The 12,724-nt window shown below is 43.1% G+C and overlaps 1 protein-coding gene across 1 annotated transcript; it reads left to right on the forward strand.

The window, feature by feature from the left end:
* Nucleotides 1-10,806: 10,806 nt before the first annotated feature.
* Nucleotides 10,807-12,501, forward strand: DCS_00089 (uncharacterized protein; the record flags this gene model as incomplete). Its single annotated transcript, XM_040797431.1, has 2 exons — nucleotides 10,807-10,902; nucleotides 10,960-12,501. 2 exons carry the CDS (start codon nucleotides 10,807-10,809, stop codon nucleotides 12,499-12,501), a joined length of 1,638 nt encoding a protein of 545 aa, XP_040658314.1.
* Between the last annotated feature and the right edge of the window lie 223 nt (nucleotides 12,502-12,724).

Consider the following 12,724-nt stretch of genomic DNA (forward strand, 5'->3'; position numbering starts at 1 on the left):
ACTCTCTCGGCCTTAGGGTTGGGCCTTGTCGAGCCACTACATTTCAGTCCCCAAACCCATTGGCCCAGTTTCCACGAGGCAGGGGGCGCTGGATTTGCGCACACGTCTCCATGGGTTGACGGGGCTGCCAGGGCGATGCCGGAGAGGGCGATAATAGTGAGGAAACGCATAGTGCAGAAGTCTTGAAGGTTTATGAGCGTTAGGATGCGGACGAGTGAGAGTGTATTGTTCTGAAATGGGGGCCGTTGCTTTTTTATCCTCAACCAGAGTCTGATTGAGAAATTGGGTTAAATTTTTTACGAGATTGTCGTGATCCATTATGGTTAAGATGAGTCTGGATGCTGGCGGAACTGTCCTAGGAGTGACCGGCAATGCGTTAGGCTCTTGAGCGGCTCCTAAGTATTTTCTTCCGGTCCGTATCCTTTCCATTTGATGAGGTATTCGTAATGCTGACCTCGTTTTCTCGTATTAGGATTTTTTCGACTTCGTATTCTTGTTTGCGTTCCGTTTCAATTCCGCACTCCGGTTTGGCGTTCCTTAGCGCTGGTTCCAATAGTAAAATATGAAAAATGGGGTGAATATGCATAGTCTTAGGTAATGAGAGCTCGTATTAGTTGGTCTTTGAATTGACTCTCTTGGCTTTAAATAGTCCAAGTTTCTTGAAATCCAGTTTGTTGCTTGGTCGCATTGTCTTAATGTTTCGTCGGAGTAGGTAGACCATATCTCCCTCCCGAAAGATCGGTCTCTTTAATCTTTTCTTGTTATAGTGCGTAACTATTTGCTTTCTAACGAATTCGAGTTCATTTCTCAATTCTTTGTACAGTTTTCGTAACTGTTCTGCCTGCAGTATTGGCCTGCGAGCCTTGCCGACTGACTTGGAATGATTCTGGATTGTATCCATAGTTGGCGTAGACTGGAGATGCCTTGATAGATTCGGTAATTGGGCTGTTGTATGCCAGCTGCGCTATAGGTATCCATTTTACCCAATCGCTTTGGTCATAATTAATATATGACTGAAGGTATTGCTCAAGCGTTTAATTCAATCGTTCCTGTGTGTTATATGTATATAGTGGCCAATAGTAGACTATGGTTACGTAATCGTGTGGGGCACGATTACGCAGAGGACAAAAGTGGCCGCTCAGGGACAGCCTCTTTTCCCTCCTTTCGTACCAAATTGAATCCATTGAAAGAGATCTCTTGTTACCAGTTTCCCCCAGAACCGAACCAATAGTTCCGTTTGTCCATCCGGTTGAGGGTAATACACTGTAGAGTTTGTACTTTGTTCCAAGCTGTATTAGAAGCGCTTGCCAGAGGTTTGCAGTAAATGTGCTTCCTCTGTCAAATACAATCTCGTTCTGAAGTCCGTAATTGCTGATAATTATCGGTAGGAGTATATACACAAGATCTTATAGTTATAGCAACTACAGCTACAGCAGCTACAGCAGCTACAACAGCTACAGTAGCTACAGTAGTTACAGTAGCCCCAGTCCTACAGTTTGATAACCCACTGGCTATCTATCAGAGATATATTACGGATAGAGATACTTGGTACCAAATGCAAGAGCACATAAGTAATAGGACAAACCATAAATACCGAAAGGCTAATAACCTACTATTACGGTATACTAAAGCTACGTATAATTGGTGCCTTGATTGGAAGCAAATAGGAAAGTAGTGTAAAATGCAAACTGGTACTAGAGATTGGACTAGGGAAGAAATGATGGCATATATTGATTGGGATAAGGCTGAAAACGACTACCTTGATAATAAGTTGGCTGATGTAATTTTTGTACAGCCTCTTCCAATAGGACGAGGTATTGATAATACCTGGAGAGACATTGAGGAAGACATTGAGGAACAACAAGAATTATGCTTGAGATAATTACTTTGATGCAACAGAGGAAAAAGGGGGTCCGCCCTGACTAGGGCTACAACGAATCAAGGATCGTGAGATGGGTCAGAATCAATCTATTGGTGTTCTTGATGATGTTGTTGCCAACCACAAGGTGTCCTCTGGGCCTGCTTAAATTGGCGCAGATGTAGACACCGCTACGTAACTAACTACCCGGACTTTAACCCCGTTACAGGCCTGTTGACGCGTCGGCGCGACATACTTTTTGTACTGCATAGGCACTAAAACTTTAGCGGGGCGTTGTGGGGCGCTAGGCGAAAAATCGTGTGAATAGAGGAAACGGTTCGTATAATTAGGAGTATTACTCTTACGGAGTACAATTTTATAATATAAGCCGTATGTATATATTGACTAGGGGAAGTCAATGCGGAGGGAAAGTGGCCTGGAATAGGATTACGTAATCGAACCCGTACGGAGGGATCCAATAGGCGCACGGGCACCCGTGCACCTAAGATTACAATAACATTATGTAAGCCTATTTACTACTTGACGCATCGCGTATACAATAATGAAATGCATTACAATAAATAACCTTACAACCCACAACACCAAAGTATACATACAATAACTTTACAACTTACAACACCAAAGTATATATACAATAACCTTTCAACCTACTATACTAAAGTATATATACAATGCAGTCAACTATAGTACCTAATCGATTTCCAGACGACTGTCTCCCTCCTAAAGGTAGCTATTCTTGCAATTTATATACGCAAGAGGAAGGGGTAGTGGAAGTATATCGCACGGACCAGGGAATCAATCACACTGTTGGTAACAGCGATAAGAGGTGCCAGTTGGTAACTGGGCGAGAGTACACAATTGGTAGCCCCAAATTATACAAACGAATGCGATTATTTCTTCTAGCTACAGGACAGGAAAAGAGCGGCTATTTATGTTTACAGAACAATACCCAATGGGTCTGGACAGATCGCCGTTTCTATTGCTCAACGGCTTGATCGGAGATACCATCGTACTATGGCTTAATGGCTGAATCCATTATACAGTTGGATGGCTGTTTCAGTCATACAATAGTTGGCTGCTTCTGTCATAAGGTTAGATAGCCTGTTTCAGTCATACCATAGTTGACTGCTTCCGTCATAAGGTTAGATGGCTCGTTTCAGTCATAAGTCTGCAATTTGTATGCGCAAGAGGAGGGGGTAGTGGAAGTGTATCGCACGGACCAGGGAATCAATCACGCTGTTAGTAACAGCAAAATGGGTGCCAGTTAGTAACTGGGTAAGAGTGCAAACTTGGGGTACCAAATTATACAAACGAATGCGATTATTCTATCAAGTACAGTACAGGAGAAATAGGACTATTTATGCCTTGGAGGTAGTACCTCGACAACCTTGTGTACCTGAGTCGAGACCATAACTGCCATACTAATGTGCGCATATACAATCTTCGACAACCTAGTGTGCCTAAGTCGAGACCATAGTTGCTGTACTAATGTGCGCACATATGGTCCTATTAAGTCAGGTGGTCAGTCCATTATACCGCGCAGTAGGTCACCTGCTTGGTCGTATTCGCATGGTGAGTCACCGGCTTGATTGCCCCTGTACTATAGTTCAAATTGCCAAGAGTAGTACTCTTGGCTGGCAACGACTGGTAGCCGTTGAGAGAATGTCAATTGGTGTTCCGATCAATTGACTCCTGTAGTCAACGGACTACTACATATGTGGGTCATGTTGTAGTAGTAGGTTGGCTGGCAGTAGTACTGTCGGCAGTCGCTCCGAGTCGTGGTTCGGAGAAGTAGTATGTTGTATACTATCAGTCAACTCACTATGCTTACTAATACTCGCAGTATAGTATAGCATCTTTACTAGTAGTAGTACTACTAGTAACAATAGGATAGTATCCTATTTGGGTAGTCGTACTAGTATAAATACCGGTATTTTAACAATAGAGGCACCGGTACCGGCAGCAATAGCGGTACCGGCACCGGCAGTAACAGCGGTACCGGCACCAGCAGCAACAGCAGTACCGGCAGCAATAGCGGCACCGGCACCGGCGCAGCAACAGCAGCAGCGGTACCGGCAGCAACAGCGGCACCGGCAGCAACAGCGGCACCGGCACCGGCAGCAACAGCGGCACCAGCACTAGCAACTACAGCTAGTACTAGTACTATACGGTATAATAGCCCAGAGGCTATCTATCAAAGATATGTTGCATCAAGAGAAGCTTGGTATAAGACGCATCCAAATAGTCGTCTAATAACTAACCAAAAGTATCGTAAGGCAATGGGGCTACTATTACGACATAATAAAGCTGCATATTGTTAAAATACTAGTATTTATACTAGTGAGACTACCTAAATAGGATACTATCCTATTAGTACTAGTACTACTAGTACGGATGCTATACTATACTGTAAGTATTAGTAAGCATATTGAGTTGACCAATAGTCTACAACATACTACTTCTCCGAACCACGACTCGGAGCGACACACGGCAGTACCACTACCGACCAACTCACTACTGCAGTGTGACCCACACATGTAGTAGCCAGTCGACCACTGGAGCCAATTGATCGGAACGACAATTGTGCTCTCCCAATCGCTACTAGCGCTTGCCAGCCTACAATACTACTATGGGCCGGACCACCCAATCATTATGTGATGGAATCAGCCAACCTAATGACTGATACAAGCCATCTAACCTTATGACGGAAGCAGTCAACTAAAGTATGACTGAAACAGCCATCTAACTGTATAAGGGTTTCAGCCATTAAGCCATAGTACGATGGAGCCCTTGATCCACGACGGAATCTCCGATTAAGCCATTATTGGGGATTATTCTGTAAACATAAATAGCCGCTCTTTTCATATACTGTAGCTAGAAGAAATAATCGCATTCGTTTGTATAATTCGGTACTACCAATTATACACTCTTGCCCAGTTACTAACCGGCACCCCTTATTGCTGTTACTAATAGTGTAATTGATTCCCTAGTCCGTACGATACACTTCCACTACCCCCTCCTCTTGCGCACAAATTGCAAGATATACTACTATTCTAGTTCATATATACTTGCACGAGACGCGCAACAGTAGTAAATTGGCTAGCAGTAGTACTTTTAAGATAAAAAGAGGGAATACTTCTTGAAATAAAGTGGTAAAATAGGAAGGGTACACAGTAGAAGTACAATTGCACGGACTTGTTATGGAGTCACTAGTACTACTAGTATCTAAGGGTCGGAAATAGTTGTTAAGAAATCTGCGGAACTCTAACTCGAAGTACTAGACATTGGAGTACTTATACTCCAATGCCTGCTTAGTCATAGGGTACGAGTTACATACGATAGCACGTGACTCTATCCTAGGACATAGCTCTATTAGGCAAAGCCTAATATTATAACTCTTTGCAATTGATGCGCAAGAGGAGGGGATAGTGGAAGTGTATCGCACGGACTAGTAAATCAATTATACTGTTAGTAACAGCAATAAGGGAAGTGCCAGTTAGTAACTGGGCAAGAGTGCACAATTGGTAGTACCGAATTATACAAACGAATGCGATTATTTCTTCTAGCTACAGTACAGGAAAAGAGCGGCTATTTATATCTACAGAACAATCCCCAATAACGGCTTTATCGGAGATTCCATCGTGGATCAAAGGCGCCATCGTACTATGGCTTAAATGGCTGAAACCATTATACAGTTGGATAACTGTTTCAGTCACTCGTTAGTTGACTGCTTCCGTCATAAGGTTGGATGGATTGTTTCAGTCATTAGCTTGGCTGATTCCATCACATAATGAATGGGTGGTCCGGCCCAAGTTAGTATTGTGGGCTGGCAAGCGCTAGTAGCGATTGGGAGAGCAGCAATTGTCGTGCCGATCAATTGGCTCCAGTGGTCGACTGGCTACCACATGTGTGGGTCACATTGCAGTAGTGAGTTGGTCGGTAGTAGTACTGCCGTGTGTCGCTCCGAGTTATGGTTCGGAGAAGTAGTATGTTGTATACTATTAGTCAACTCAATATGCTTACTAATACTCGCAGTATAGTATAGCATCCGTACTAGTAGTACTAGTACTAATACTAATAGGATAGTATCCTATTTAGGTAGTCTTACTAGTATAAATACCAGTATTTTAACACATACCACGTGATGTATGGCAACTACCCTATGTATATAGCCTCTTCCTTCCCTGTACTTATTGTGCTCTTTCTTTTCTTCCTCCTTAGTTCGAAACTTCTATAGTCTTTACATATACTGCCTTCCTGCTAGTCTGTATTGTAATACATACTATTTGTAACGATATTGTATATTGTACTCCTCTTCTGGCCTACCCTACACTCTCTATTACGTAATGCGCGGACTACCTATATATATAGCCCTTTCCTTTCTGTACTTCCTGTTTTCCTTCTCTTTTCTTCCTCCTTAGTTCGAAAATTCTATAGTCTTTGTACATACTGTTAAAATACTAGGATTTATACTAGTAAGACTACCCAAATAGGATACTATCCTATTATTGCTACTACCAGTAGCAACTATCAGAAGTACTACTGCTGGCAGATATACTATACTATACTGAGAGTATAAGTAAGTATACAGAGCTGACTAATAGTATACAACATACTATTTCTCTAAACTATTGTCAAAGGTACTTACCTAATTAGGTATAGTACAGAATGCTCTAGAACATTCTAGAATATTCTAGAATATTCCATACCCCACTTATGGAATGTACTGGAACTCCTTGGAATAAGCCGGAATGTTGCTTACCCTACTTATAGAATAAGCTGGAACCTTATGGAATAAGCTGGAATAGTCTTTACTATATTTCTACACCTATATAAGGCAGTAGCCATTCCCTTAGAATAGTTTCTCTTTTGAAATAATCGCATTCGTTTGTATAATTCGGTACTACCAATTGTGCACTCTTGCCCAGTTACTAACTGGCACCCCTTATGCTGTTACTAACAGCTTGATTGATTCCCTGGTCCGTGCGATATACTTCCACTACCCCTCCTCTTGCGCACGCAAATTGCAAGAGGTTATAAGCCCGGAAGGACTACAATCAATCCCCCTGGATCGATCTCTGCAGCTTACTAAGCTGCCTACCAGTACTACTGGTAATCTTGGATCGACCTTTGTGACTTACTAAGTTACATACCAGTACTACTGGTAACCTTCGAATCGACCTCTGCAACTTACTAAGTTACATACCAGTACTACTGGTAACTTGTAGTCGAATTCTATAACTCACTGAGTTATCTACCAGTACTACTGGTAATCCCTGGTCACCAAACGGCTCCCCCAACTACTAGTACTACTAGTACGTTATCTACCAGTACTACTGGTAATCCCTGGTCACCAAACAACGGCTCCCCCAACTACTAGTACTACTAGTACGTTATCTACCAGTACTACTGGTAATCCCTGGTCACCAAACAACGGCTCCCCCAACTACTAGTACTACTAGTACGTTGCTTACCAGTACTACTGGTAACTGTTGGTCATCTAACTACAGCTTCAACTCCTACTAGTACTACTAGTAGAAGACCTATTGCTAGTACTACTAGCTAGGTAGGTAAGGCAAAATCGGAATCTAGTTACTAACTAGAAAATGGATCCCACCAATCAAGGTCAGGGAACTAACCTGTCGGAAATCGAAAAACGTCTACTGGTACAGCAAACGCAAATCGATAAACTTTTACGACAACATACTCAATCTATGCAACAACTCAATACTGTTGTTCCACAGATACAAGATCGACTAAATACAATCGAGTTAACTCTTAGTAATCTCAGTAATAGTACTACTATTACAAAGACAGAGGATTCTAACTCCAGCTACGAGTTAAACAAAAAAGTCTATCAATTCCCGGAATACGCAAAACTCAAAGGCACTAAGAATTACGAGCTATGGGAGCAATCCCTATCAATTCAACTTCAAGCCCTGGACCTAGAAAGTTTTCTGGATAAACCTTCAATTGCATCCAACTTCTCAAGCAGAAATCAGGCCCGTTTACTTATACTATTACGGGACAGCTGTACGGAAGAAACCTTAGCATCTATTGCATGGATTAAAAACCCAACTGAGGTTTTCTTGTTATTGAAAAAACAATACTCCGAAGGTCACGAAGCCAAACGCTCTAACCTATACGACGCTTACCACACCCTTACATTTAAGGGGTACAAAGGAACACTCGAGGCATTTAATGCTGAATTTAACAGTCGACTTACTAGGCTACAACTAGCCGGAGTAACAATCGATCCACTGGATCAAGCCAACCGATACCTTGCAACAGTTAAGCCTGTTTTTCCACAATGGGTTACTATGCAACGCAATACTATTCAGTCTTCCCGAGCCTTAGGACTTGAAACAGATACCCTAGGTCTACAATACCTTATGGTTAACCTTCTGGAAGAAAATCGAAACTCCAGTACTACTGGATCGAATACATTCAGCCACAAGGTATCCCAAGTACCTAAGAAAAAGAAGAAAGGGAAATTTAATAAAAAGAAATCTGACCAGTCGAGCCAAACTGATAAAAAGAACCAATCGACCAACCAACCAAAGGATACTACTAGTTTCCTAGTTGGTAACTACAGTCTAGCCGCTGGCTGTATGGATTTATCTTATTCCTACCAGGAATCAGATACCGATTCTAACTGTACAGAAGAATTGGAAATATTACCTAACTTAGGTAATATCGGTACACTATACAACGTTACTAACGCTGATATATACCACATGGGCCTACTCTACGATACTGGCTCAACCTGCCATTTGGTAAATAATCGGTCTAAGTTTACAACCTTCCGACCAATTACAAAATCCCAGGCACAACCAATTACAACTGGAGGTGGTCCTATCTACCCTAGTGGAATTGGAAATGCAGAATTTACGGTATTAATTAATACCGATCCACCAACCTATAGTACTCTTGTACTACAAGATGCACTATATATTCCGAAAATGGAAGTCAATATTATCAGTGGAATCCGCCACTACGGATCAGGGGGAACACTTATTAAGGAATCCCTATACAACTCGAACCGATAAGTATGTAGCCTACTCGACTTCCAGAGGCACGGCTTCTTCTTACAACAAGAAGGCCAAGATACGCCCTATCTAAGCAAATCAGACTCAGCCCACTTTAGCTACTACAGTAGCTACGGAATAACAGTGGAAATTCCTTTGCAACCACCTTCCTGGGCCAACGAGGCAGAAGACTGGACGGCACCTAGATCGGTGCCTAGTCCGGCACCTAGATCGGTGCTTAGTCCGGCACCTAGATCGGTGCCTAGTCCGGCACCTAGATCGGTGCCTAGTCCGGCACCTAGGTCGGTACCTAGTCAAGTACCTACACCAGGACTAGATCCTAGTCTAACTACTAGTTCGGTTGGATCAAGGGACCTTACTAAGGCTACCCTATACAAAGACCCTATAGAGGACCCAATCCCTATAGAGGCAACAGACCTACTGGCAGTCCCCACTGTTAGTACCGAGGAACAGGCTATTCCGACTACTAGTTCGGAATCCAGCAACCAGTCTTACCAAAGACTATTGCAACAAGCAGGCATCTGGCACATCCGATTAGGACATATCAGTCTGCCACTTTTGAAAAAGACTAGTAAAATTACTAGCGGGCTGCCTGACTTCTCGTCTATTAAGGCTACCGATTTTCAATGCCTTGCTTGCATACAGGCAAAATCTACCAGACGACAGTCAAAAGATCCAATCGAGGATCCAGACTGTGTACTTGATTCTATCGAAGGGGATACATTTGGGATTAAACCTATATCCTACGACCGAAAATCCATTGGACTAATACTTATCGATCGAAAATCCCGATTCCGTTGGGTATATATCTTACCTAATAAGGAAGGACCAACAGTTCTCCAGGCTATAAAGAACTTCTTTCAAAGCCTAAAAACACACTATAGCCGTTACCCAAAAAGGCTATTTTATGATGGAGGACCTGAAATCAATATATTGCTTCAGGACTGGTTGAATACCAAAGGAATACTATTCGATACATCTTGCCCATATACCCCCGAACAAAACGGACTTGCCGAACGGTCTATACGAGTTATTCTGGATCGACTACGCGCAACAATAATCTAGGCCGGCCTCCCACTTTTCCTCTGGTCTGCTATACTTCCTGCTATAGTCAACCTAGTTAACTATACTGCAATTACCAACAGGGATTTAAGCCCCTACCAATTGCTTAAGCAGGAATTACAAGGGCTAAAAATACCACCAAACCTTACAGCCTATAAGGCTATTGGTGCCCACTGCGAAGTCCTGATCCCACACCAGAAACGGATTCAAAGTGCTAAATTAGCACAACGCACAGAACCAGCAAGGCTACTAGCAACGCTAGGTTCAAAAACATACCTTGTGTATATACCTTCTAGGAGGGCAGTTACAAAAACCACTTTCCTGAAAATCCTAGAAGGTATAGGCCCTATCTCCCAAGGACTTCAACGACTACCAAGTCCTAGTCTTCAAGAACTAGAGTCAGAGGGGGAAATTGAGATAGAAGACTATATCTCGCAAAATACCTCTAGTCCCCTAACACCTAGGGAGACAGAGGGGGCCAACGGACCTACTAGTCCTACTAGGACTAGTAGACCTACCAGTCCTACTAGGACCAGTAGGTTGCAAGGAACCAACGGACCTACTAGCCCTACTAGGGCTAGTAGACCTACTAGTCCTACTAGGACCAGTAGGTTGCAAGGAACCAACGGACCTACTAGCCCTACTAGGGCTAGTAGACCTACTAGTCCTACTAGGACCAGTAGGTTGCAAGGAGCCAACGGACCAACTAGTCCTACTAGGACTAGTACAACAGAGGGGGTCCTGGCCCAGCCAATAGAGGATCTACCAGATACGTCTCTTCCAGATGCACCAGAACCAGAAGACAACCCTGACCCAATGGATCTTAACCTAGCGTATTGGATCCAGGACCTATGCTACCAAGCTAAGGCCAAGCAACTACCAAATAGTAGCGAGCCTACTAGCTGGAAACAGGTACTTAAGTCAGACAACAAAGACCAGTGGATAAGTACTATATTCTCGGAATTCTAGCAGCTTATCCAGGCAGGGGTATTCTATTTTATCCCCCTTCAAGAAATACCAACTGGCAGACGACTTCTGAAAAGCCGACTTGTACTACGAGTCAAAAAGGACCAGCAGAACAACCCCATCAAATTCAAGGCACGACTAGTAGCTAAGGGATTTATGCAAATTGAAGGCCTCGATTACCTAGAGACTTTTGCAACTACTAGTATTCCACCTACCTGGAGGATACTACTAGCCCTAGCTGCCCAGAACAGCTGGTACGTCGAACAGATTGACTTTATTGGTGCTTTCCTAAATAGTGAGCTACCTGAAGTCAATTATCTTGAAATTCCCGAGGGACTGGAAGCATTTATTAGTCTTAATAAGACTAATAATTTAGCTAAGCTACTAGCTAAGCTAGGCTACAATCCGGCAGTCAAACAAGGCATCCTTTTGAAAAAGGCACTCTACGGCCTAAAACAAGGACCTAGAGAATGGCAGGAGGCACTTGCCAAACTGCTACAACAATACGGATACAGCCCCCTTGTATCTGATCCGGCTATCTACTATAATAGTACTACTAGTACTTACATAGTTAGCCATGTCGACGACTGCCTACTTACTGGACCAAACCTTACATATATTAACAAGTTGAAGCAACAACTACATAAGGTTTACCCAATCGAAGACCGCGGACAGGCCGCCTTCTTCCTAGGCGTACAAATCAGTCGAACAACTAAGGGTATTACCCTTAGCCAAAAAGGGTATATTGAGGAAGCCCTATCCCGATTTGGGTTAAAGGAGGCCAAGGCAGTAGCAATACCACTACAGCCAGGAGTACTTAAGCAGGCTACTGCAACGCCTCTTACTCCCTTGTCCGCAACCGACCAACTGGTATACCAACAAATAGTAGGGACTCTAATGTACCTTATGCTACTGACCCGACCAGATATAGCCTTTGCAATCCAATGGCTATCTCGGTATATGCACCAGGCTACTAGTCTGCAGCTATCAGCCGGCAAGAACCTTCTTCGATATCTAAAAGGAACTATAGACCTAGCTATATGCTATTGGTCTAAGTTAACAACACCCAATCTATCAGGATATTCCGACAGCGACTTTGCAGGTGACTTGGATTCCTCTAAGTCTACCTATGGGTACCTCTTTACCCTAGCAGGCGGACCAATCTGCTGGAAATCAAAAAGGGCTAGTACTATTGCTCTTTCTACTGTAGAGGCAGAATCGGATGCCCTACTGGAAGCGATTCGGGAACTTAAATGGCTAGACGGTCTATTTACAGAAATCGACAAAGGCCTTAAAAAACCTATACCACTTCTGTGCGATAACAACGGATCTATCTCTAACGCCAACAATCCCAATCAGCATAACCGAACAAAGCATATACTGCTAAAGTTCCGGTATATTCGGCAAGAAGCAACCAATGGGCTAGCCAAAATCAGTTACCTGAACACTAAGTCTATGCCTGCCGATGGTCTTACTAAGGCCCTTACCGCTAATCTCTTCCAACGCTACCTTGGCCTACTAGGTCTCCAAGGGATCCCCATTTAGCAGTAGTCATACTAGCTAAATAGAGGGGGTGTTAAAATACTAGGATTTATACTAGTAAGACTACCCAAATAGGATACTACCCTATTATTGCTACTACCAGTAGCAACTGTCAGAAGTACTACTGCTGGCAGATATACTATACTATACTGAGAGTATAAGTAAGTATACAGAGCTAACTAATAGTATACAACATACTATTTCTCTAAACTATTGTCAGAGATAC

Source organism: Drechmeria coniospora, chromosome 01 (genome assembly GCF_001625195.1).
Source record: "Drechmeria coniospora strain ARSEF 6962 chromosome 01, whole genome shotgun sequence".
In the NCBI taxonomy this organism is placed as follows: domain Eukaryota; kingdom Fungi; phylum Ascomycota; class Sordariomycetes; order Hypocreales; family Ophiocordycipitaceae; genus Drechmeria; species Drechmeria coniospora.